This window comes from Somniosus microcephalus, chromosome 25 (assembly GCF_052327205.1).
Source record: "Somniosus microcephalus isolate GS21.2 chromosome 25, FLI_Smic_1.0, whole genome shotgun sequence".
NCBI lineage: Eukaryota > Metazoa > Chordata > Chondrichthyes > Squaliformes > Somniosidae > Somniosus > Somniosus microcephalus.
In genome coordinates, this window is record NC_141011.1 from 12,717,482 (window position 1) to 12,743,004 (window position 25,523).

Here is a 25,523-nt window from a genome sequence, read left to right on the forward strand (position 1 = left end):
CATTTGTCACCTCTTTGTTCTGCCCTTATTGTTGTGTTCACGATGGCTTGCTGCTTCCATGTAGTTACAGATCTATTTCAACATTCTTTAATACCAGATATTGGAACCTGCCATGGTCGGCTGTTGTCTCGGAGCATTTATCAATGCCATCTGGAATTGGACTTTATTTCATCACATTCTTTTCAGTACAAGTTTTAATAAAGTTGTACCCTATAGCTGCTGCTCAATCTAATAAAATAAAAAAAGTTAACAGGTTGTTTTTTTTTTTCCTTTCCTGAAATCTCCAGATTGAATCTCTATCATGGTACTCCGAGAGCATTGCTACATCCAGCATCACAGGACCCCATTGAGAGTAAGTGAACGTTTTTTGCTAGCGCAGGATGCTTACTCCACTTATTGAAATGTACAGACTGAGGATGAATTGCTATCATTAAACGCTGGCCTTTGAGTTTATTTTTCAAAGCTACGTCAAATAAAATTAGAATTATGTTTTCATCCTCATGCAGTGACGGTTTAACCTGGGTTTGACAAAGATTTCTTCTGTATTTTAATCAATTGTTATAATTAAATTCTGTTGTATTACTTCCTTTCAGTTGGAATGTGAACTGTTAACATGCACAATAAGTGAACCATTGCTTCACATCAAATAGCAAATTGAACATTTCCAGTAATAAGCATTAGCAAATAAAATAATGATTTTGAAAGTTTTGTTCATTTAATAATTCTAATCTAATCAGCAGGCCTGGTAAATTAAGTAAATTAGAACAGCTTATTGGCACAGACATGATGTATGTTACGTACTAAAGTAAACAGCTAGTCTTTTGCTTGGAAGAGTCGAACATCTATGGAGAGACTGCTGCTTACCTCAATGAAGTTGAAGGGCTGACTTTAAATCTGTGATTTATACAGATGAAATATATGCTAATTAATGGTTTAGAACATGTAGATGTTTCACAGTATTTAAGTAATTTCTGAGAGATTTGATCTTGCATTGGAAATCCAATATTTTCAGAGCTCTTGTAGAAAATTAGTCGTGAAGCATTGTATTACTGAACAGCATGATATTAAAGCCAATCACTTAATAACGTGTAGTTGAGGGTTTGAATTCCAATGGTGACTGACACTTTCATCAGAGCTACAGCTTTTGGGTGCATTCGATAATCTTAGCTGGGTTATAGGTGAGGCGAGAGCGATACCACTGAGCCACGACTAACACCAGTTACCAATCCTCCCTGCTGAAGGAAAAATGCATCATGTCAGTCACTATTATAAGAATAGAATTAACAAAGGAAAAAGGAATGAAAAAGTATTCTGTGTTGTGAATCCGGGAGGAGGAAAGCAAAGCCAAGAGTTAATAGCGGAATAAGAAATATTTGACATATGGCTACCTTGAAGCAAATCACCACTGCATTAAGCTGCAGCAGGTCAAGCAAACAAAAATAGGTTTAAGCTGCCAGTGATAATCATGTTAAATCTCTATCCTTCCACCCAGTATTCTCCCCTTCCCTTCTCTCCTGAAGGTGCTGACTCCTTGAAGCAGCTCTCTCATGCCTCACTCAGTGGTTCTTTGTATGTGAGTTTATACAATACGCTTCAGCATCGTAGTGGAGCTCAATATTATTCATACCCGATGTCCACACATACACATTCCAGCAGGGGTCACTGGACAACGATCAGGGTGGAAATTTAGGCTGATACTCTCCCTTTTAAAAAAAATAACGTACATAAGAACATAGCAACAAGAGTAGGCCATTTAGCCCCTCAAGCCTGTTCCACCATTAAATTAGATCATGGCTGATTTGTACCTGAACTCCATTTATACCGCTGATCCATATCCCTTGATACACTTACTGAACAAAAATCTATCGATCTAAGTCTTCAAAGTTTCAGTTGTCCGAGCATCCACAGCCTTTTGGAAGAGAGAGTTCTAGATTTCCACTACTCTTTGTGTGAAAAAGTGCTTTCTGATTTCACTCCTAAATGGCCGAATTCTAATTTTAAGATTATTACCCCATGTTCTGAATTCTCCCACCAGAGGAAATAGTTTCTCTGAATCTACCCTATATTTAAATCCCTTTATTTCCTCACTCTGTCTATTTTGCAGCAGGAATAACTCATTTTTAAAAATGGCATTTGAACAATTTATAACTCTTTCCATAAACCAGTTTTCAAACAATCATGTAACAAGAACGTAAGAATTGGACTGCAAGGTCAGTCAGTCTTTGATGCATAGAATGGTTACAGCACAGAAGGAGGCCATTCGGCCCGTCGAGCCCGTGCCGGCTCTCTGCAAGAGCACTTCAGCTAGTTCCACTCCCCTGCCCCTTCCCTGTAGCCCCGCAAATTTTTTCTTTCAGGTACTTACCCAATTCCTTTTTGATAGCCACAATTGAAACTGTCTCTGCCACCCTTTCAGGCAGTGAATTCCAGATCCTAACCACTCGCTGCGAAAAAAGTTTTTCCTCATGTCGCCTTTGGTTCTTTTGCCAATCACCTTAAATCTGTGCCCTCTGGTTCTTGACCCTTCCGCCAATGGGAACAGTTTCTCTCTATCTACTCTGTCTAGACCCCTCATGATTTTGATCACCTCTATCAAATCTCCTCTCAACCTTCTCTGCTGTAAGGAGAACAACCCCAGCTTCTCCAGTCTATCCTCGTAACTGAAGTCCCTCATCCCTGGAACCATTCTTGTAAATCTTTTCTGCACCCTCTCTAAGGTCCTCACATCCTTCTTAAAGCGCGGTGCCCAAAATTGGACACAATACTGCAGTTGAGGCTGAACCAGTGTTTTTTAAAGGTTCATCATAACTTCATTGCCTTTGTACTCTATGGGCTGGATTTTCATTAGGCTGTCGGGAAGGAGGCAGGACTACAACTTTCGGGTTTTAGTCCCGCCTCCATCGACGTCCGGCCAATCAACGCGATTTTCCCTTGATTGACCTTGGTGAGCCCGCCCAGCGGTCTCTCTGTTCCTGCATCCCCTTTAGAATTGTACCCTTCAGTTTATATTGCTTCTTCTCGTTCTTCCTACCAAAATGTATCACTTCGCACTTTTCTGCGTTACATTTCACCTGCCACGTGTCTGCCCATTCCACCAGCCTGCCTATGTCCTTTTGAAGTCTATCACTATCCTCCTCACTGTTCATTATACTTCCAAGTTTTGTGTCATCTACAAATTTTGAAACTGTGCTCTGTACACCCAAGTCTAAGTCATTAATATGTATCAAGAAAAGCAGTGGTCCTAGTACCGACCCCTGGGGAACACCACTGTATACCTTCCTCCAGTCCGAAAAACAACCGTTCACCACTACTCTCTGTTTCCTGTCACTTAGCCAATTTCATATCCATGCTGCCACTGTCCCTTTTATTCCATGGGCTTCAAATGTCCAAGTGACAATTTTGTCCCTGAGTATCATTTCTAAAAGCTTCCCTATTACCAAGGTTAAAGTGACTGGCCTGTAGTTGCTTGGTTTATCCTTTCACCCTTCTTTGAACAAGGGTGTAACATTTGCAATTCGCCAGTCCTCTGGCACCAGCCCCGCATCCAAGGTAGATTGGATTGCATCAAAAGAGCAAAAGGGCTGACAATGAATAGGATACACATCACCAGTCCACATAGCTCAATTGCACTCAATGAGTAAACTGCTCAATGAAAAGTGATAATGTTAATATTTTAATTGCTTGGGCAATTACTATTTACAATTCAGCAGTACTTTTCATGTGTTGTCAGTTACTTTTAACCCTTATATTATTCATCGTAACCATCGTATTACTTTGCATTTCTCAAAATGAAATGCTATTGCCCTTCACGCATGACCTTTTGATCCACTGACACTTTTGTGCCTCGGCAGATAAGAGCAACAACTTTCATATAGTAGGACAATCCCAAGAATTTGCTTGCTGTATAAGGCTGTATTTAATAACTAACATCACACGTGAACTTGATTTCCCTTTGATGAAACTATCAGGTATCAAAGTTGCGATTTGCTGTAAAGTTAATGTGTGGCTGAAAGACTGGTGTGGGGAGGATGGGTTCCATCTTATAGGACACTGGTACTGGGACAGGAAGGAGCTGTTCTGCTGGAACAGGCTGCATCTGAACCGGGCTGGGCCCAAGGTCCTATCAGAAAGGATAAATAGTACTGTAGAAAGGACTTTTAGCCAATAAAGGAGAGGGGGGAGTGTCCGGGTGGCAATAATAGTAACATAATGATAAGAAAAAGAAGGAATGAGCAACCGGCAGAGTACAAAACGTGGTAATGATAACAAATACTCTGGGGACAGTAAAGGTTGTAGGAAGTAATAATGAAATACCTGTTAGAAATAAAGCAAAATAAAAACATGTAAAATTGCCTGTATTGCATCAGCAACAAAAGGTTTGTTAAGTCAAAAAGTGTGAGATAAACTCTATCGGGACACATGGGTAGAGTGGGGAGAGTTACCCAGATAAGAGTTCTGTACACGACTGCACATAGCATAAGAAATAAAACAAATGAGTTAGAAGCACAAATTCAGCTTCAAGGGTATGATGTAATAACCATTACGGAGACCTGGCTGCAAGCTGGACAGGACTAGAGGCTAAATATTCCAGCCTACAGCATCTTTAGAAAGAACAGGGAAATTGGGAAAAGAGGAGAAGCGATATTGATTAAAGACACAATTACAGCAGTAGAAAGGATCGCAGGAAGGGTGACAAGGCAGTAGAAACACTATGGGCAGAACTAAAGAACAGCAAAAGATGCAAGACTCTGGTGGGAGTTGTCTACAGACCTTCAGACAGCCGTGATGTAGTGGAGGGATGTATAAATACAGAGTTATGGGAAGCATGTAGCAGAGACAACGTGATGATAATGGAAGATTTTAAATTTCACATGGGCTGACTAGCTAAATTCTATCATTATCCATCTCCTCAAAAAACCTACCCTGGAGCACTCCTGTTTCTCCTGACTCCACAGCAACTATTTCTGCATTTAAAAAAATGTAAACTTACCTTTCGTGGTCAGCCGCAGTGTCTGCTGAAGAATTCCGAGTGGAGAGGCCCAGCTCCTAATCCACTCATCGCCAGCCAGTTTCGGAAAGGGGGCCTAAAACGAGCATTAGGCCTGTAATTTACATATGCAAGAGGTCGAACGCCTGTTTTAGATAGACGCCAGTGATATCTGAGAAATGGTTCGGACCAATTTTGCAGTGGCCCAAATGCACGTGCTGATTGGTCACAGGCCGTCCCATTGTTAAATTTGTCGACGTTGCGCCCGTTTTACACCCGAAATTTCCATCTCCGTGTGTTTTGTTAGTCTAAAGCCAGAAGGTGTTGAGTGTCAGTATGTCAAGTCGATGTGCAGTATAAATGGGACAGTTGGTATTGACTCTTGGAGGCCTGATTTATGGTAATGCCGACTTAATCAAGATTTTGTTGAGCATTCCTGGAGTTGAGATTTTATAGTTATAAGTGACTTTTTCAGTTATAAATTGAGAGCAGTAACCATTCTCAGTCTCGAGGGGTGGTGTATTATTACTGTGCACTGAGGACATTTGCATGTTGAATGGCCCATGCCTGGAATGTAAAAGTAAAATATTCCTCAGGCAAGCATCCTCTAAACAAGCACATTAATCAGCTCAGTCGTAGGTCAACCAGGATATGTAATGCAAATACCATGACACATGAATATTGCAGCACCAATACATTTTCACTTAGTGTCTGAAGTCTGTCAACTTGGACTTATTTATATTTGTGTAAATGTGTTTTTATGTTAAAGCTTAGCATTCAATATAGTACAGTAAATAATTTAATTTATCCCCAAATTTGCATTTTTCTATTACTTTACAGGAAACTCTTTATTATCCGGCACCGACGGGACCGGCATGGTGCCGGTTTATCAAAAAGTCCGGATTACAGAGAGGTATAGTTAAAAGGTACGAGAGCTCCGTACACAGCAACAAATCCAGGCTTCCCTGTTGCTTAGCAACATGTGCAGGAACTCCGGCCACAGACCAAGCGTCCCTGTTGCTTAGCAACAAGTGTAGGGACCCCAGTTACACAGCCACAGATCCAGGAACGGCCACTAATATGAAGTAAAACTTACCTGAACCTACTCCTGAATTTTGCCGGTTAACAGAGATTTCCGGTTATTTAGGTGCCGGTAAATCGAGAGTTTCCTGTATTATTATTTTGCTGAATGGATGCTTTCTACATTACAACAGTGACTACACTTCAAAAAAAAAAGTACTTCATTAGCTGTAAAACGCTTTGGGATGTCATGAGGTCTTGAAAGGTGCTATAGAAATACAGTCTTTCTAAAGTGACAGGCCGCACACAGTGATTATGTCCAAAATAAGATTGCTCGTGCACGCCCTGGTCTGCCTCTGATGATACTGGCTCACTGATTTGTAGAAATTCTGAAGACGCTACTTTCTGAGTTCTCTGAGGAGAGCTCCAAATCCTCTGGCAGGTTTGGTTCCTGTACACTTTTTCTCTCTCTTCTCATCTCACAGATCAATCACCAGAATCAGGAGGAGGTGGAGATAATGGTCATTCTAGTGACCCTGTATTAGTTTGCCAACCTCCATGCTGGGTGCTGACAACTATCTGAGCTTATTTATTCCATAGGGGGAAGATTTCTTGACCTAGATGAACAGTCAGATTGACTCTTGAAAGGGTGAACTTCGATTCCAACAGTTAATAATGAAATACTGCTGCCCTCCAGGAAAGTGTGAATTCTGAAAGCTTAAGCTGCCAAATTGAAGCAAAAGCAGTTTGTCTATTCATATTCTGATCATCACTTCAGCATGCCTGGGTGTGCGCACAATCTTCCATACCCACAAATACTGCTGGATCAGGGATTCAGTCTAAGCTCTCTGTCCATTTTGCTTCTATTTCTGTTTATTACCTGCCTCTGATGGACATCTAATTGTTTCCTAATTTATGAAGGGTGCTTGGAAGGTGTACCCCTTTGTTCCTCCAGTTGTGACTAAGTGAAACTTGATTTTGGTTCTGAGCAAGTTGGTCAGGACCTTTTGAACCCATCAGTTTATGTTTCTCCATTTTAAGATGATTACTAGCCCTTGTACTGGCAGTGATGAGTTTGTGAACTATATACATTGGTTCCACCTTATCCAGCATGGGATGCAGATAGAGCAGTTCTTAAGCTACGCCACTTTTTTATTTAAGCTCTTTTCTTTTTTTTTATTCGTTCCTGGGCATTGCTGGCAAGGCCAGCATTTATTGCCCATCCCTAATTGCCCTTGAGAAGGTGGTGGTGAGCCGCCGCCTTGAACCGCTGCAGTCCATGCGGTGAAGGTACTCCCACAGTGCTGTTAGGGAGGGAGTTCCAGGATTTTGACCCAGCAACGATGAAGGAACGGCGATATATTTCCAAGTCAGGGTGGTGTGTGACTTGGAGAGGAACTTGGAGGTGGTGATGCTCCCACGTGCCTGCTGCCCTTGTCCTTCTAGGTGGTAGAGGTCGCAGGTTTAGGAGGTGCTGTCGAAGAAGCCTTGGTGAATTGCTGCAGTGCATCTTGTAGATGGTACACACTGCAGCCACGGTACGCCGGTGGTGGAGGGAGTGAATGTTTAAGGTGGTGGATGGGGTGCCAATCAAGCAGGCTGTTTTGTCTTGTATGGTGTTGAACTTCTGGAGTGTTGTTGGAGCTGCACTCATCCAGGCAGGTGGAGAGTATTCCATCACACTCCTGACTTGTGCCTTGTACTGTAGATGGTGGAAAGGATTTGGGGAGTCAGGAGGTGAGACACTCGCCGCAGAATACCCAGCCTCTGACCTGCTCTTATAGCCACCTTATTTATGTGACTGGTCCAGTTAAGTTTCTGGTGACCCCCAGGATGTTGATAGTGGGGGATTCGGTGATGGTAATGCCGTTGAATGTTAAGGGGTGGTGGTTAGACACACGCTTGTTGGAGATAGTCATTGCTTGGCAATTGTGTGGCGCAAATGTTACTTGCCACTTATCAGCCCATGCCTGAAAGTTGTCCAGGTGTTGCTGCATGCAGGCATGGACTACTTCATTATCTGAGGAGTTACGAATGGCACTGAACACTGTGCAGTCATCAGCGAACATCCCCACTTCTGACCTTATGATAGAGGGAAGATCATTGATGAAGCAGCTGAAGATGGTTGAGCCTAGGATACTGCTCTAACAACTCCTGCAGCGATGTCTTGGGGCTGAGATGATTGACCTTCAATAACCACAATCATCTTCCTTTGTGCTAGGTATGACTCCAGCCAGTGGAGGGTTTTCCCCCTGATTCCCATTGACTTCCATTTTACTCGGGCTCCTTGATGCCACACTTTGTCAAATGCTGCATTGATCTCAAGGGCAGTCACTCTCACCTCACCTCTGGAATTCAGCTCTTTTGTCCATGTTTGGACCAAGGCTGTAATGAGGTCTGGAGCAGAGTGAGCAGGTTATTGGTGAGTAAGTGCTGCTTGATGGCACTGTCGACAACACCTTCCATCACTTTGATGATGATTGAGAGTAGACTGATGGGGCGGTAATTGGCCTGATTGGATTTGTCCTGCTTTTTGTGGATAGGACATACTTGGGCAGTTTTCCACATTGTCGGGTAGATGCCAGTGTTGTAGCTGTACTGGAACAGCTTGGCTAGAGGCGCGGCTAGTTCTGAAGCACAAGTCTTCAGCACGACAGCCGGGATGTTGTCGGGGCCCATAGCCTTTGCTGTATCCAGTGCGCTCAGCCGTTTCTTAATGTCATGTGGAGTGAATCGAATTGGCTGAAGACTGGCTTTTGTAATGGTGGGGACCTCAGGAGGAGGCCGATATGGATCATCCACTTGGCACTTCTGGCTGAAGATTGTTGCAAACGCTTCAGCCTTGTCTTTTGCACTTGTGTGCTAGGCCCCGCCATCATTGAGGATCGGGATATTCATGGAGCCTCCTCCTCCCATTAGTTGTTTAATTGTCCGCCAACATTCACGACTGGATGTAGCAGGATTGCAGAGCTTTGATCTGATCTGTTGGTTGTGGGATCGTAAGCCCTGTCTATAGCATGCTGCTTCTGCTTTTTAGCATGCATGTAGTCCTGTGTTGCAGCTTTCCCAGGTTGGCACCTCATTTTTAGGTACACCTGGTTCTGCTCCTGGTAAGCTCTCCTGCACTCCTCACTGAACCAGGGTTGGTCTCCTGGCTTGATGGTAATGGTAGAGCGAGGGATATGCCGGGCCATGAGGTTACAGATTGTGGTGGAATACAATTCTGCTGCTGCTGATGGCCCACAGCGCCTCATGGATGCCCAGTTTTGAGCTGCTTAATCATTTCTGAACCTATCCCATTTAGCACAACCTATCTCATCCACACAACAAGATGGAAGGTGTCCTCAGTATGAAGACAGGACTTTGTCTGCACAAGGACTTTGCGGTGGTCACTCCTACCGATACTGTCATGGACAGATGCATTTGCAGCAAGTAGATTGGTGAGGACGAGGTCAAGTAGGTTTTTCCCTCATGTTGGTTCTCTCACCACTTGCCGCCGGCCCAATCTGGCAGCTATGTCCTTCAGGACTGGGCCAGCTCAGTCAGTAGTGGTGCTTCCAAACTACTCTTGGTGATGCACATTGCAGTCCCCCACCCAGAGTACATTCTGTGCCCTTGCTACCCTCAGTGCTTCTTCCAAGTGGTGTTCAACATGGAGGAGTACTGATTCATCAGCTGAGGGGGGGCATTTTATCTATCTTGAAATCACAGTGCTGAAGTTTCATCCACCACCTTACATTTGTTCCATTGAAAGAGAATGCAGTTTGGTTGATGCAGATAGCCTGTAGCCCACCATGCCACTAAGACAAAGGACCGTGGTCAGTGTTGGCCATTTGATTCTTTTGGAAAGAAAGCTTTTGGTAAATTAATTGCTAAGCAGTGGTGAGCAAATTTAGTGGCGTGTATCTCCTTATAGTGCTTTTGGATGGCGCAAGATCCATCACTCCACTCATGGAGTGGTCATTCCTTGAGGTAACACGAGAAGGTTACTTGTATGTTCTGCAGGCATGTTTACATTCATACCCCAGGCATTGCTTTATTGATTTCACAACTCAGAATGATAAATGTTGTTCTGAGACCGTGTTCTGTGCTATCTAGAAGATCTATATTCTTGGAACCCTCTCCCCAAACTCGGACCCCTCTCCCCAAACTCGGACCCCTCTCCCCAAACTCGGACCCCTCTCCCCAAGCTGGGACCCCTCTCCCCAAACTCGGACCCCTCTCCCCAAGCTCGGACCCCTCTCCCCAAGCTGGGACCCCTCTCCCCAAACTCGGACCCCTCTCCCCAAGCTCGGACCCCTCTCCCCAAGCTCGGACCCCTCTCCCCAAGCTCGGACCCCTCTCCCCAAGCTCGGACCCCTCTCCCCAAGCTCGGACCCCTCTCCCCAAACTCGGACCCCTCTCCCCAAACTCGGACCCCTCTCCCCAAACTCGGACCCCTCTCCCCAAACTCGGACCCCTCTCCCCAAACTCGGACCCCTCTCCCCAAACTCGGAACCCTCTCCCCAAACTCGGACCCCTCTCCCCAAACTCGGACCCCTCTCCCCAAACTCGGACCCCTCTCCCCAAACTCGGACCCCTCTCCCCAAGCTCGGACCCCTCTCCCCAAGCTCGGACCCCTCTCCCCAAACTCGGACCCCTCTCCCCAAACTCGGACCCCTCTCCCCAAGCCCGGACCCCTCTCCCCAAACTCGGACCCCTCTCCCCAAACTCGGACCCCTCTCCCCAAACTCGGACCACTCTCCCCAAACTCGGACCCCTCTCCCCAAACTCGGACCCCTCTCCCCAAGCTGGGACCCGTCTCCCCAAACTCGGACCCCTCTCCCCAAACTCGGACCCCTCTCCCCAAACTCGGACCCCTCTCCCCAAACTCGGACCCCTCTCCCCAAGCCCGGACCCCTCTCCCCAAGCTCGGACCCCTCTCCCCAAACTCGGACCCCTCTCCCCAAGCTCGGACCCCTCTCCCCAAGCCCGGACCCCTCTCCCCAAGCCCGGACCCCTCTCCCCAAACTCGGACCCCTCTCCCCAAACCCGGACCCCTCTCCCCAAACTCGGACCCCTCTCCCCAAACTCGGACCCCTCTCCCCATGCTCGGACCCCTCTCCCCAAACTCGGACCCCTCTCCCCAAACTCGGACCCCTCTCCCCAAGCCCGGACCCCTCTCCCCAAGCCCGGACCCCTCTCCCCAAGCCCGGACCCCTCTCCCCAAACTCGGACCCCTCTCCCCAAGCTGGGACCCCTCTCCCCAAACTCGGCACCCTCTCCCCATACTCGGACCCCTCTCCCCAAACTCGGACCCCTCTCCCCAAACTCGGACCCCTCTCCCCAAACTCGGACCCCTCTCCCCAAGCCCGGACCCCTCTCCCCATACTCGGACCCCTCTCCCCAAGCCCGGACCCCTCTCCCCAAGCCCGGACCCCTCTCCCCAAGCCCGGACCCCTCTCCCCAAGCCCGGACCCCTCTCCCCAAACTCGGACCCCTCTCCCCAAACTCTGACCCCTCTCCCCAAACTCGGACCCCTCTCCCCATGCTCGGACCCCTCTCCCCAAGCCCGGACCCCTCTCCCCAAGCCCGGACCCCTCTCCCCAAACTCGGACCCCTCTCCCCAAGCTCGGACCCCTCTCCCGAAGCTGGGACCCCTCTCCCCAAGCCCGGACCCCTCTCCCCAAACTCGGACCCCTCTCCCCAAACTCGGACCCCTCTCCCCAAACTCGGACCCCTCTCCCCAAATTCGGACCCCTCTCCCCATACTCGGAACCCTCTCCCCATACTCGGACCCCTCTCCCCAAACTCGGACCCCTCTCCCCATATTCGGAACCCTCTCCCCATACTCGGACCCCTCTCCCCAAGCTGGGACCCCTCTCCCCATACTCGGACCCCTCTCCCCAAACTCGGAACCCTCTCCCCATGCTCGGACCCCTCTCCCCAAACTCGGACCCCTCTCCCCAAGCCCGGACCCCTCTCCCCAAGCCCGGACCCCTCTCGCCAAGCCCAGACCCCTCTCCCCAAACTCGGACCCCTCTCCCCAAGCCCGGACCCCTCTCCCCAAGCCCGGACCCCTCTCCCCAAGCCCGGACCCCTCTCCCCAAACTCGGACCCCTCTCCCCAAGCCCGGACCCCTCTCCACAAGCCCGGACCCCTCTCCCCAAACCCGGACCCCTCTCCCCAAACTCGGACCCCTCTCCCCAAGCCCGGACCCCTCTCCCCAAGCCCGGACCCCTCTCCCCAAGCCCGGTCCCCTCTCCCCAAGCCCGGACCCCTCTCCCCAAGCCCGGACCCCTCTCCCCAAACTCGGACCCCTCTCCCCAAACTCGGACCCCTCTCCCCAAACCCGGACCCCTCTCCCCAAACCCGGACCCCTCTCCCCAAACCCGGACCCCTCTCCCCAAACTCGGACCCCTCTCCCCAAGCCCGGACCCCTCTCCCCAAGCCCGGACCCCTCTCCCCAAGCCCGGACCCCTCTCCCCAAGCCCGGACCCCTCTCCCCAAGCCCGGACCCCTCTCCCCAAGCCCGGACCCCTCTCCCCAAACTCGGACCCCTCTCCCCAAACTCGGACCCCTCTCCCCAATCTGGGACCCCTCTCCCCATACTCGGACCCCTCTCCCCAAACTCGGACCCCTCTCCCCAAGCCCGGACCCCTCTCCCCAAGCCGGGACCCCTCTCCCCATGCTCGGACCCCTCTCCCCATGCTCGGACCCCTCTCCCCAAGCTCGGACCCCTCTCCCCAAACTAATTTTTTTCAGCACTTTGGTATATTTCCTTCTTGCATATGGAGGTTGAACAAATAAGGAAGAATGGTAGAAAACATGCCGCAGATAGAGCCTTCCTCATTCTTTGATCAAAGTTCATTCTCCATATTTAAAACTCCCTCTCGGCCTACCCCTTATTCTCTTTCTGACCTAGAGTGGTGCTGTGTTTCACTCTTTTAGTCTAATTATTGTTAGTGTTTTTAATAGCCTCGCTGGTTTGTCAGGCTGAAGCCTGACTCAGACAGCGTGATACAGCAGATTGGCGAAAGATCACCTGATCCCTGTGGCGAACATTTCCTTGACTGAATAGCGGACACGTGGCAGATGAAATTTAATGCAGAAAAGTGCAAAGAGATATGATGGTAGAAAGAATGAAGAGAGAAAATATAAACTAAAGGGTACAACCCTAAAGCGGGTGTATGAACAGAGAGACCTGGGGGTATATGTACACAAATCGTTGAAGGTGGCAGGGCAGGTTGAGAAAGCAGTTAAAAAAGCTTACGGGATCCTGGGCTTCATGAATAGAGGTATAGAGTACAAAAGCAAGGAAGTTATGATGAACCTGTATAAAACACTGGTTCGGCCTCAACTGGAGTATTGTGTCCAATTCTGGGCACTGCAATTTAGGAAGGATGTGAAGGCCTTAGAGAGGGTGCAGTAAAGATTTACAAGAATGATTCCAGGGATGAGGGACTGCAGTTACATGGATAGACTGGAGAAGCTGGGGTTGTTCTCCTTAGAGCAGAGAAGATTGAGAGGAGATTTGATAGAGGTGTTCAAAATCATGGACAGAGTAGATAGCGAGAAACTGTTCCCATTGGCAGAAGGGTCGAGAACCAGAGGACACAGATTTAAGGTGCTTGGCAGAAGAAGCAAAGGCGACATGAGGAAAAACTTTTTTACTCAGCGAGTGGTTAGGATCTGGAATGCACTGCCTGAAAGGGTGGTGGAAGCAGACTTAATCGTGGCTTTCAAAAGGGAGTTGGATAAGAACCAGAAGGAAAAAGAATTGCAGGGCTATGGGGAAAGGGCGGGGGAGTGGGACTAGCTGAAGTGCTCTTGCAGAGAGCCAGGACGGGCTCGATGGACTGAATGGCCTTCTTCCGTGCTGCAACCATTCTATGATTCCTTTTCAATTGCATTATTCAACATCATTGGGAAACCTTGAACCACTACCTGGTTACCTTCTTTGTCGAGAGAGCAGCTCTTTCGCTGTCTTGGGCAAGATTCTGTCCTTGAGATAGAGGGTTACTGTAAGTCAGAGTGACTGACAGCTTTTGTGCAATGAACACGCAAACCAAGGCGTCCAGTTCACAAGATGGATCTTGGTGATCTTGAACCCAGCTCAGTGCGACTGCCAGTAAGGTAGACTTGACAACAGGTGATGTGCCCAGTGATCTCCTTGCCTCAGCAGCTGAAGTCATAAATAAACTGAAGTTGGAGCATGCTGGCTCCTCATAGACTAATTAGGGGCCACTTGTTTAAGGCAGCAGAGCTGTTAGGCAAAGGCAGAAGTGTTTTAGGTGATATCTGGAGCAATCAAGAGCTGCTGTAAAGGTGCATTGCGACACAGCCTGTCATGAAGTCAGGGGCATTAACAGGCAGATGAAGCAGGATCAGTGGGTTACATTTATCCATAAGAGTGCAAGGCCTAAAATCTGTTGTCCGTCATGGTGAAAAGGGTTTTGGTGCCAATGGGTGACAAGTCTGGTGCTCAAGACACCTGTAAGGGCATCCTTTGGTCTGAAGAGAACAATTTACCGAGTTGGTGTCGGATCCAACAGTCTGTAGTAAGAATTCAACTGCACGGCGGTTTGGAAGGCTGGTGGATTGTGCTGTACAGATTCTTAACGAACCAGCTTAGCGGCAGGAAGTGGACTGTGCGCTGTGCCGATAAGGCTAATGGTAGAGTGGCCAGTATGAATGGTATTGATGCCAAGGCATCTGTCCCAATTGTTGATTCATATTGGTACCTGGGAATCCAGCTGACACAGTCACCTGGGACTGAGAAGGGGCGAAGGACGCTTTGGTCTTTTTTCAAGGACCACAGAATCCAATACAGTTTGTGCTTGTGGCATACAAGACATAATTGCAAACAGTTCTCCTTTAAGCTTCAGAATTCCGAGGTATTGAATAGAAGGGCTTCCTCTGAACCAAGTACAAGACCCAGCTCCAAGCTGAGAGAATAATTTGTGGCGAAGTGGCCACCGAGTGCCCTGGAGGGGGAATTAGCGTCACAGTAGGCATGCCTCTGCTAAAGCCCCTCACACAAGGACCTGGAGTAAGTAGTTGGTGATGAGAAAGCCTGGTACATGGCATTGGGCTTGTATGTTTAGAATATCAACGTGTTCATGACAGAAGCTGTCCAGCGTAGGTCCTTCCGCCCCATGCTGAAGCTGCCACACCTCCAGCTAGTGGAACAACTGATCAGTGGATGTAGTGAGTGTCCGTGCTGTGGTCAGGAGGATTGTGCCAGTGCACTCGCACACCTTACGGGGAGCAGCTCACCATGCCGCTCAGGACAAGCTTCTTGCACTTGCTGCCCACCAAGCAAGGGCTCAAACACGCTGACCAGCTAGTGACTATCCCCCTCGAGGAGGAAGGTGACTTGATTTAGGAGACTCTAAAACATGGTAGTTGGTTTCTGCACGTACCAGACACCAGGCTATAATTATAAAACTATGATTATTTTGTAGCTAAATTGAAGAACTAAAAAATGATATAACAAAAAATAAAAATGTTTGTGCATTTAAAAAAATTGGTCCTTAGCACATTATTAGGGTAATTACACCAATCCCGCACTCACACTCGGGAGCCACACTTTAATGGAGCGAGGATCAGAGAGGGCTGCAACACCATTGTGCCGGTTCTGATCTCTGCTCCCTTTGAGCCTGGTTCCCCACTGGGAATGCAGGGCTGGTGAATTTACCCGAATATGAGAAGGGAAGGGTTAATATACAATTACCTCGGTCAAAGCCACCCCATTGTGAAAGAGCTAGAAATCTGAGCTGTATTTTGAAATTATATGCATTAAAAATGTGGTCCTTACCTCATACTTTGTTATTACTCCTTTCTTAAGTCACACAGTTTAGTCCTCAATTCTATCTGATGGGAGCATCTTTATGCACCAAACTACAAATCTAATGCAGTATTCCGGGATTGCAGTGGACTTACTCAGAGCATATTGCTGAGTACAGACGGGTGAGAATTGGAACTCTCTATCTAAGCATCCTAACACAATGTTGGATCAGAAAGCAATAAGTGAATGGATTTGGAGAAAGGTAAAACTCTTGGCAACCATTTTCAGGAAGAGGGCAATCAGTTGAGAGCAGGAAATAGTGACCATTAATTATATCAGTAACAGGTTCATGGCCTCTACGTCAATGAGTTATTACACAATAGTTGTATTCTATCAGTCTGCATGTGATGGTTAGATTCCTTCATTTAAAAGCAATTGTTCAACTGTCACTGAAATGTATTTTATCGGAACTAGCCGGGAATGCATCGAGTATGTCTAGCAGAGAGCTGACAAGAGATATTTAAAGTGCATTAAGAATGTTACTATCTCCACAGTGCAGACAGAAAGAGCCAGTCACACCAAATAAAGAACCCTATTCAAATTAAGGAAGGTTTTAGTATAAAAAGATTTATTTCTGTTAACGAGAAAGCAGAATTCAATGTGAAAATTGGCAACAATAAGAGACAGTAAGGTACATTTTGCAATGCTTCACTTTGGGAGTAAATCCATAGAAAATGTTTTAAATTAAATTTCCATTTGGCATTTCTTTTTTGCCAGACTCATGAATTTGTTCAATTTCAGTTTAGAATGTTAAAAGTAATTTTTGGTAATTAAGACCCTAAGGGGAAAAATTTGGTTGCTTAGCGCCTCCCATTAGCGCATCTGGAGGCCCCTAGCGCCCGAGTGTGGCGATTTTAGCGCCGCTCGTGAAATTGACCAGACATTTTGCGGCGGCGCTAAACACTACCGCCACAGTTTCCTGCGCCTGCAGATCGTGAGGTCAGCAGAGCGTGCAACGCCCCGGTAGCACCCCGGACCGGATATTGAGTCGTGCCCCCCTGCCTTTCCGCCTGCCACTAGCAACGACAGGCAGAGGGGAAAATTTTGCAGTCGGGAAGGAGCTGGGGGAGCGCTATTTAAAGGCGGCTGTTTCCTGCCTTTTCTTGTCCGTGAAATTTTTGCACCACGCATATAGAGAGGGAGAGAGACGTCTGGAGAGATTCAACGCTGTGTGAAGGAGTTTTGGGCCCTGAGCAGCACTTTGCAGGTTCATTTTGAATTGACCTTCATTCCAGCAATTTAGAAGAGACTATAGGGGCTGCACTGAATCGGGGCGTCGTCCTGCACCTGCAGAAACGGAGGCAGCAGAGGCGCAGAGAGAGTGGCAAACATGTCCAGAGGGAGGAGGGCCAACAGGCCTCTGCACAGGAGACTTTACCCTCCCAGGGTATTCAGGGAGCAGTTCTCATACCTTCATTTGTCTGAGGAGCAGTATTTGCGCAGGCTGTGTTTCAGCAAGGAGGTGGTTACTGAGCTCTGCCACCTGCTGCAACCAGATCTGCAGCCTCAACTCAGGACCAGGATGTCTCTGTTGGTGGTAGTGAAGGTGACAGTGGCTCTGAATTTTTATGCCAGCGGCTCCTTTCAAGCTTCTACTGGGGACATCACCAATATCTCCCAGTTCGCTGTCCATTGTTGTATCCGGGAGGTGACAGATGCCCTGTATAAAAGGAGACGCCAGTACATCTCTTTCCCCACGACCCGGGCCAAACAGCATGAACACGCATGTGGCTTTGCTAGGATAGCAGGCTTCCCCATGGTGCAGGGTGCCATTGACTGCACGCATGTGGCATTGCGGGCATCGCATGAAAATGCAGAGGTATTATGAAACCGCAAGGGCTACCACTTCTTAAATGTGCAGTTGGTCTGTGACCACACACAGCTCATACTCTCCGTCAATGCCAGCTATCCTGGCAGCAGCCACGATGCTTTCATCCTGCGCCAGACTGGTGTGCCAGACCTTTCCCAGGCACCACATCACCCAAGTGGATGGCTCCTCAGGGACAAGGGTTATCCACTCTGCACCTGGTTGATGACACCGCTCCGTAACCTCAACACCCCTGCCGAGCTGTGGTATAATGAGAGCCATAGCGCCACCAGGAACATAATTGAGCAGACGATCGGCGTGCTGAAGCAACGGTTCCGCTGTCTGGACCACTCAGGAGGAGCCCTGCAGTACTCTCCTGAGTGAGTCTCCCTGTTCATAGTTGTGTGCTGCATTCTTCACAACCTCGCAATCCTGAGGACCCAGCCAATGCCACCAGGGATTGGTGCACCACTTGAGGAGGAAGAGGAGGAGGATCAGCAGCAGCACCAACGTGGGAGGGAGGCGCACACTGTCGCCAGTGCAAGGGCCATCCGTGAACAGCTGATAAGCCCCTTCTAGGCCCCTACTGAGAAGATGGCTTCTGGCATGGAGAACAACATCATGGAAAGCAACTCGCACCCCCTATTGTCGGCCAAAGCTGGAGTGATTCAAAAGACCAAAAATGTAAATTTTGAATAAAAAAACATATTTATTTAACAAACTCTTTGTATGTCATTTATTCAGGTCAAACAATTAGAAACCAACACAACAAATCATGAACTAACAGAACTCGTTCTCACAAGATGGAGATAAATGGCAAAAGAGTAAACAAATGTAATCACACGAACCTCGACTTTTACTACAAACATTCCCACCATTTATTTAGACCTCCTACTGTTTGCCCTTCGAGGGTGATCTCCATCCCCTGCGCACTTCCCCCCTTCCCACCCTACTGCTCCTCCGTAATGGGGCCCCAGTGGCTGCAGCAAGGCTGGTGGAAGGCTGCTGAATGTCAGAACCTGAGACTACAGATGCCCTTGAAGGACGCCCTCGACCAACTCTGGGCCTGGAGGGCCCAGCTGCAGACTGCACCAACTCTGCATGGGCGGCAGCAGTCTGGGCTGGCTGTGTTGCAGGCCTTGGCAAGTGCAATGGCGAAGTGCCAGTGGTGGGAGCAAGAATGCTGTCATCCTGAGAGAGGACAGCACCTTCCTGCTCGACCGACACACTGGCACTCCCACAGGGCAGTACCTCAGCATCTGGAGCAATCTGCTCGAGCACAGATTGCTGGCCTGCTGCAGTACTGTGAGATCCCCGAGGGACTGTGGGCGACCCAGTGAGGATGTCAGCAGTCAGTGCTTGCGTGACATCAATCTGAGACTGCATGAGAGCAGTCTGAGACTGGATGGCACCAGCCAAAGACTAAATTGCAGCACTAAGCCATTGCGTTGCGTCGGCCTATGCTGCAGCGGACTGTTCCACACTCCTAGCCAGTCCATCCATACTTTCGGGCACCCTTGCCATTGCACCCATGAACTCAGTATGCATGCTCAAGGCCTGGCTATTCATGGCTGCGATGGCGCGGTCCTCATCTGAGTCCTGTGCAGCAGGACTCGCTTGCCTACTCACCCTTTGGGGACCTGGTCCCTGAGCTTCGCAACCCCCATGGCATTGCTGCAGCCCGCTGGGTCCTGGAGCTTCGCCCTCATCAGACCCTACCCGCCTGCTCCCCTCCAGGGAAGGTGTGGCCCCAGTGTTGGAATGGGCTCCCTCGGGAGACGCTGGTGCTGAGGCTCCGGCTTCCTCTTCCTCCTCGGCTGGGGCGTCGCTGCCACTGGTAGGTTGAGGGACAGGCTGGTCAGCTGGTGGTTCACTATCTGAAAGCAGGGAGGTACAAGAGTGGCTTTAGTGTGAGGACAGGGGGGTAGTAAGGGAGCAAGGACTGGAGACAGTTAGTAAGTTGGATTGAAAGTGTAAAAGGCTGGTGTTGTGAGGGGCAAGTGGTATGAGAGAGGAGAGAAAGCTGATGAACATACCATTGCTGTCCCCAAGGGGGTCGACATCTCCAGCGGCCACGGCACCTATGACCTGGCTGGCAACGAACTTGTGCACTTGCGCCTCCAAATCGGTGAGGGTGTGTAGGCCAGCCAGTCCTCCTCCCGTGTGTTGTTGCTCCCACCTGTTATGAGAGAATTTGGCCTGCAAGAAAAAGGACGGTGTCTGAGTGAATGTGCAGCCATGTGCTTGCCTGATGTGCCTCCCATAGTTGAATAGCCCTTAATGTATGCAAGGTGTGGAATGTGCATATGTGTTTTATGAGATGGCTATAGGTCTTGGATGAGTGTTGGGCATTTTGGGTTTTTAAACCCTCTGGTTACAGAGTGAAGTTGAGATGGAGGGATATAGAGGTATTGAAAAGCAGCCTGACCACCCGAGTGAGGTCGTTGAACTTCTTCCGACATTGGGTGTGGGTCCTCGGCACCAGACTCCCGGGGCAATGGCCTCCTGCCACTCTCTGGGTAGAGCACTGCCCGTCGCCGCTCGACAGAGCCACCAAGGCCTGGTCGCTAAAGCGCTGAGCTCTTTCCCTGGGCCTATCCATTAGTGGTTCCAGCACAATTGCTTTCGAGGTCTCTCCAGGCCGAGATTCAAGGCTGCAATGAGCAGGGTGTGGCTGGCCAGCAAGATGGACCCTCCCCTTTAAGAACTGGCCAGCGCCAGTCTGTCTGTGTTCCATAGCTAACTGACATCACCTGAGCTTCGGTAGCATTCTGAGGTAGCTCCTCGATGTTAGCGCCTTAAGAGAGGTGTGTAGCGCCTGATTTAGCACTCAAATCACCTCCAGGGGCGAATTTTGCAGTCGGAGGTGATAATTAGCGCCGGGCGCTAAACTTTGTGCCCGGCCGATAATAGCGCCCCAAACAGGGCGATACCGAATTTCTCCCCCTAAGAATCTGTGGACTGAGAATAGGCCATTCAGCTCACTCAGCTTGTTCCAGCCAACAAATTGGCACATCGAGACAGGATGATGCAAATATGTAATATCTTCTCATTTCCTATCTCTCCGAATGTAACCTTCGCACACTTTTAGAATCTGGGTGTGTATTTCCTCAGTTTCCTCTTTCTAGGGATGGGATGGATGAGCAGCATCCCCACTTGATCCTCATGTTTACTTTGTTGCTGAAAGTCACTAACAGAGGAAAAACTAGAGCCCCTGAGTTCTTTTTCTTGACAGAATCTGCAGACCCCACCATCTCCACGAGGTGGCAGTATTATTGCCCAGGTCTGAGGAAACTAAACGATGACTGAAACAACCTCAAACAAAAAGTTCCTCCTCGACTATTTTTCCGATTTATTTTTTGTTTCCTCTTTTCTGCACTGTGTTGCACCTCAGTTCTGACTGCTGGCTTCTACCTTGTAGTTTAACAATTTGAATCCCATCTCATTCTTTATATTGAAAAGGAGAATAATTTGCTCTCCTCAGTTACCTTTGTAGTGCCGTGAATGGAGTCTGAGATTCCTTTCGCTGTTCTCCTTTGTACCCTTCCCGCTGAACTGCTGTAATCAAGTGATTGTGAGCGCAATTTCATTAGGTAGCATCAATGTGCATTTCATTGTGTGTAAACAATGTGAACTTGCTTCTGTGAATTATAACTTATGTACCAATTCAGAAAAGAATATGCAAGTTCACATGAATGGAGGGTTTGTTAGATGGATTTATAATGAAATGCTAATGGCAAATAGAAAAATACATTTCAGCTACTGCAGCAATTTTGAAACAATCAAAAATCCCTTGTTTTGAAATCATGGAATATTCTCACTAATTTTTATCTGCATCTTATAGCAATCTGTATGGAATTTATATATTTGCCATTTCAAATAGGCAGCACAGAAAGACAATTGAATAAATTATCCTTCAAACAAAAAAAACAAACATTTATAGGGCTGGCGCTTCAATTTTTGTGAACTTTATTTTTACTGTATTTGTACATACTAGCACTTATTGTTTTTTAAAATCAAACAGCTTTTCCCCCTCCCCTCCCCTGCTCCCCCTCCCCTCCCCTCCCCTGCTCCCCCTCCCCTCCCCTCCCCTGCTCCCCCTCCCCTGCTCCCCCTCCCCCTCCCCTCCCCCTCCCCCTCCCCCTCCCTTCCCCTCCCCTACGCCCCCTCCCCTTTCCCCCTCCCCTCCCCCTCCCCCTCCCCTCCCCCTCCCCCTCCCCTCCCCCTACCCTCCCCTGCTCCCCCTCCCCGCCCCCTCCCCCCTGCTCCCCCTCCCCTCCCCCTCCCCCTCCCCCTCCCCTTCCCCTCCCCCTCCCCTGCTCCCCCTCCCCTGCTCCCCCTCCCCTCCCCTCCCCCGCCCCTCCCCCTCCCCTGCTCCCCCTCCCCTCCCCTCCCCCTCCCCTGCTCCCCCTCCCCTGCTCCCCCTCCCCTGCTCCCCCTCCCCTGCTCCCCCTCCCCTCCCCTGCTCCCCCTCCCCGCCCCCTCCCCTCCCCCTCCCCGCCCCCTCCCCCTCCCCTGCTCCCCCTCCCCTGCTCCCCCTCCCCGCCCCCGCCCCCTCCCCTCCCCTGCTCCCCCTCCCCTCCCCCTCCCCTCCCCCTCCCCCTCCCCTGCTCCCCCTCCCCTGCTCCCCCTCCCCCTCCCCTGCTCCCCCTCCCCTCCCCTCCCCTCCCCTGCTCCCCCTCCCCCTCCCCTCCCCTGCTCCCCCTCCCCCTCCCCTCCCCTGCTCCCGCTCCCCCTCCCCCGCTCCCCCTCCCCCTCCCCTGCTCCCCTCCCCCTCCCCTCCCCTGCTCCCCTCCCCTGCTCCCCTCCCCCTCCCCCTCCCCTCCCCTGCTCCCCCTCCCCTCCCCCTCCACTCCTTTCCCCTTCCCCTCCCCTCCTTTCCCCTCCCCTGCTCCCCCTCCTCCTGCTCCCCTTCCCCCTCCCCGCCCCTGCTCCCCCTCCCCCTCCCCTCCCCTGCTCCCCCTCCCTCACCCTCTTCTCTGCTCCCCCTCCCCCTCGTCCTTGACTCCTTGGTGTGGTGCACTTTTATGGGTGTCCGTTGCCCTCTGATACCTCACCCAAGTGGTAATTCCTCACAAATGTCCTTGGATATGTGATTGTTGCAAAACAGTTAAGCCGCGCAGGGCGCCACAGCTGAGGCCAATCTTGTTCTCACCGTGCGCACTTCCAGCGGTAGTGACTGGAAAACGAATAAGAGCGGGACCCCTGGTAGATTTCCCCCTCACTAGATCAGTGGCATTGAGACCAGTGGTAGTGCACGACAGGTGAGATCAACAAACGAACTTGGAACCTCTTGGTCTGGATAGTTCAACTACATGCTTCGTTTATTAAGTGGGCAAATTAAATTCATTTTTATTAAGTGCTAAGAAATGTTATACAATATATTATTGAAAATAACCTGGTGAATCGATGCTACTTTAATGAAGAAACGTATGACATCAGATCAGTAAGTCGCTGTCAATGTGATTTATTAAAAGTATCAAAGAGTCATTATCCTCCATTGTAAATACTTCTGGCATAGCTGACAGTGATTTATAAGGCAGTATTCTAATTTTGGGGTTGAGATGATGAATATGAACAAGTTGAGCTTTTCTCTTGCACTTTATATGTCATCGGAACCCCCTCATTTGAATCATGTCTTGTCATTTACTGACCATTGTCCAGTATCCTTTACATTACTTGAGGTGATATATGTTGGAGAATTTGATTTCAATTACATGCCACATTCTGTGGTTAGTTATAAAATAGTTGTGAGATGAGGCTCATGTATGGTCTTAAACTGTTCATGTGTTTAACTGTTTAAAATGTCATTGGCTCCTTCCATGAGAATGGAAGCTATCTGATAATGTGCGCTGACTGTATTCAGGGACCTCACCTCTTTTCACTGAGTAAAGTTGAATATGGATCTCACCACATACTGAAATTTATAGCTTGTTCTTTTTATTGTTCCCATCAGTTTGCCTAGATCCTCTCCTGACTCGTGCTGAGGTTTAGTTCCACATGTATTGGCAGTACTCTGGTACCTCATCAATATAGTGTGTTAATTGGTATTCAATCATGAAGTCATTGCTAATTATCCTGTCTTCACTCTACGTTCACACACTTGCCCTTCCCAGAATGGGTCACTGGATAGCAATTAGGAGCAGGAAGCATAGCCGATTCTCTCCCTCCTGCCCCCGCAGCCCAGGGCTGCCTTGGCCCAATTATAATTCCCATACTGCTGCCCCTGGCCTAGATAAGTTAACTGGGGATTGAATTATATGGTCTTCATGGCTTGCTCAGCACCACACTGGGCAATGCATTCACCCACAAGGCCATTGGGGGAGCTCAGCCATTGGTTCTTCAACTTGCAAGTTGGTAAGATGTGCTTCACCAAGAATGAAATTATAAATGGTGGACATGTGCCGTGGAGATGATCTTATCTGAGCAAGCGTTTCTGATGGGACATGCAGATCTCCATGTGGCTGCTTTCTGACTGTCACAAAAGAATGTATTTTCTCTCTGCTTTTTAAAACATTTCTGTTGTGCAGAACCATATGATCTATTAAAATATTCCCCAAATTCCCGACAAATGATTTCTTTTCATTGAGGTAGGAATCCCATCAAGTGTTTATTCTTAATCTACTTCCAGTGTTAGCAGCATTGAACATTCAGGTACTAACCTAAAACGATCAGAGGGTAAGTGACCCTACAGCGCACTGATAATTTTAATCAGAATGTAACTCCCTTTATTAGTTTGGGCACTGGATAGGTTATGCTCGCTAGTAATTGCTACTGTCATCATTTTGGCTGTTCGCTGACTGACTATAATTCTTCTGATGTGAGGGTTACGCAGTATGATAATCCTTTAGGTGCTGCTACTTTACTGGGTCTGTTTGTTGTTCATCCAGGAGAGCAACCTCTCTGCACCGATCTTCCTCTTTTATATTTGATGTTGGGTGCAGCAATCTGTAGGTGTGCTGGGCTTTGCTTTGTGATACAGAGACCTAGAGTGCAAATGTGAGGACCGTCTTCCAGCAAAAACTGTGGAACTGAAGGCCTTAATCCAATAATGGAAAAAAGGGAAAGGATTTGCATTTATATAGCGCTTTTCACTATCTCAGGATGCCCCAAAACGCTTTACAGCCAGTGAAGTACTTTTGAAGTGTAGTCACTGTTGTAATACGTACGAGATTGACGGGCAGGGAAAGAGCAGCTGGTTCATCAAGCCTGCCTCACACCTACATAAGAACATAAGAAGTAGGAGCAGGAGTAGGCCATACGGCCCCTCGGGCCTGCTCCGTCATTCAATAGGATCATGGCTGATCCGAACTTAGACTCACGTCCACTTCCCTGCCCTCGCCCCGTAACCCCTTATTCCCTTGTCAGCTAGGAAACTGTCTATCTCCGTTTTAAATTTATTTAATGTCGCAGCTTCCACAGCTCTCTGGGGTAGCAAATTCCATAGATTTACTACCCTCTGAGTGAAGAAGTTTCTCCTCATCTCAGTTTTGAAAGGGCAGCCCCTTATTCTAAGATTATGCCTCCTAGTTCTAGTCTCACCCATCAGTGGAAACATCCTCACCGCATCCACCCGATCAAGCCCCCTCACAATCTTATATGTTTCGATAAGATCGCCTCTCATTCTTCTGAATTCCAATGAGTAGAGGCCCAACCTATTCAACCTTTCCTCATAAGTCAACCCCCTCATCTCCGGAATCAACCGAGTGAACCTTCTCTGAACTGCCTCGAGAGCAAGTATATCCTTTCTTAAATCTCGAGCACCCTGAGCAGACTCTACCACCTACCCCCACCCTCCCCCCACGCAGCCATATAATCTCTTGGGTGAGGCAGAAATACAGAGAAGAAACCAAGGCCAATAAGGGAAAAAAATACTCTGG

At 48.8% G+C, this 25,523-nt stretch overlaps 1 protein-coding gene across 2 annotated transcripts in view; it reads left to right on the forward strand.

The window, feature by feature from the left end:
* Window positions 1-25,523, forward strand: part of nphp4 (nephronophthisis 4) — a 517,372-nt gene that overhangs the window by 142,484 nt on the left and 349,365 nt on the right. For both annotated transcript variants that reach the window (XM_085966844.1, XM_085966846.1), the window contains exon 4: window positions 288-352. In XM_085966844.1, coding sequence (XP_085822970.1) covers window positions 288-352 — 65 coding nt within the window. The remainder of the gene's footprint in view (window positions 1-287; window positions 353-25,523) is intronic.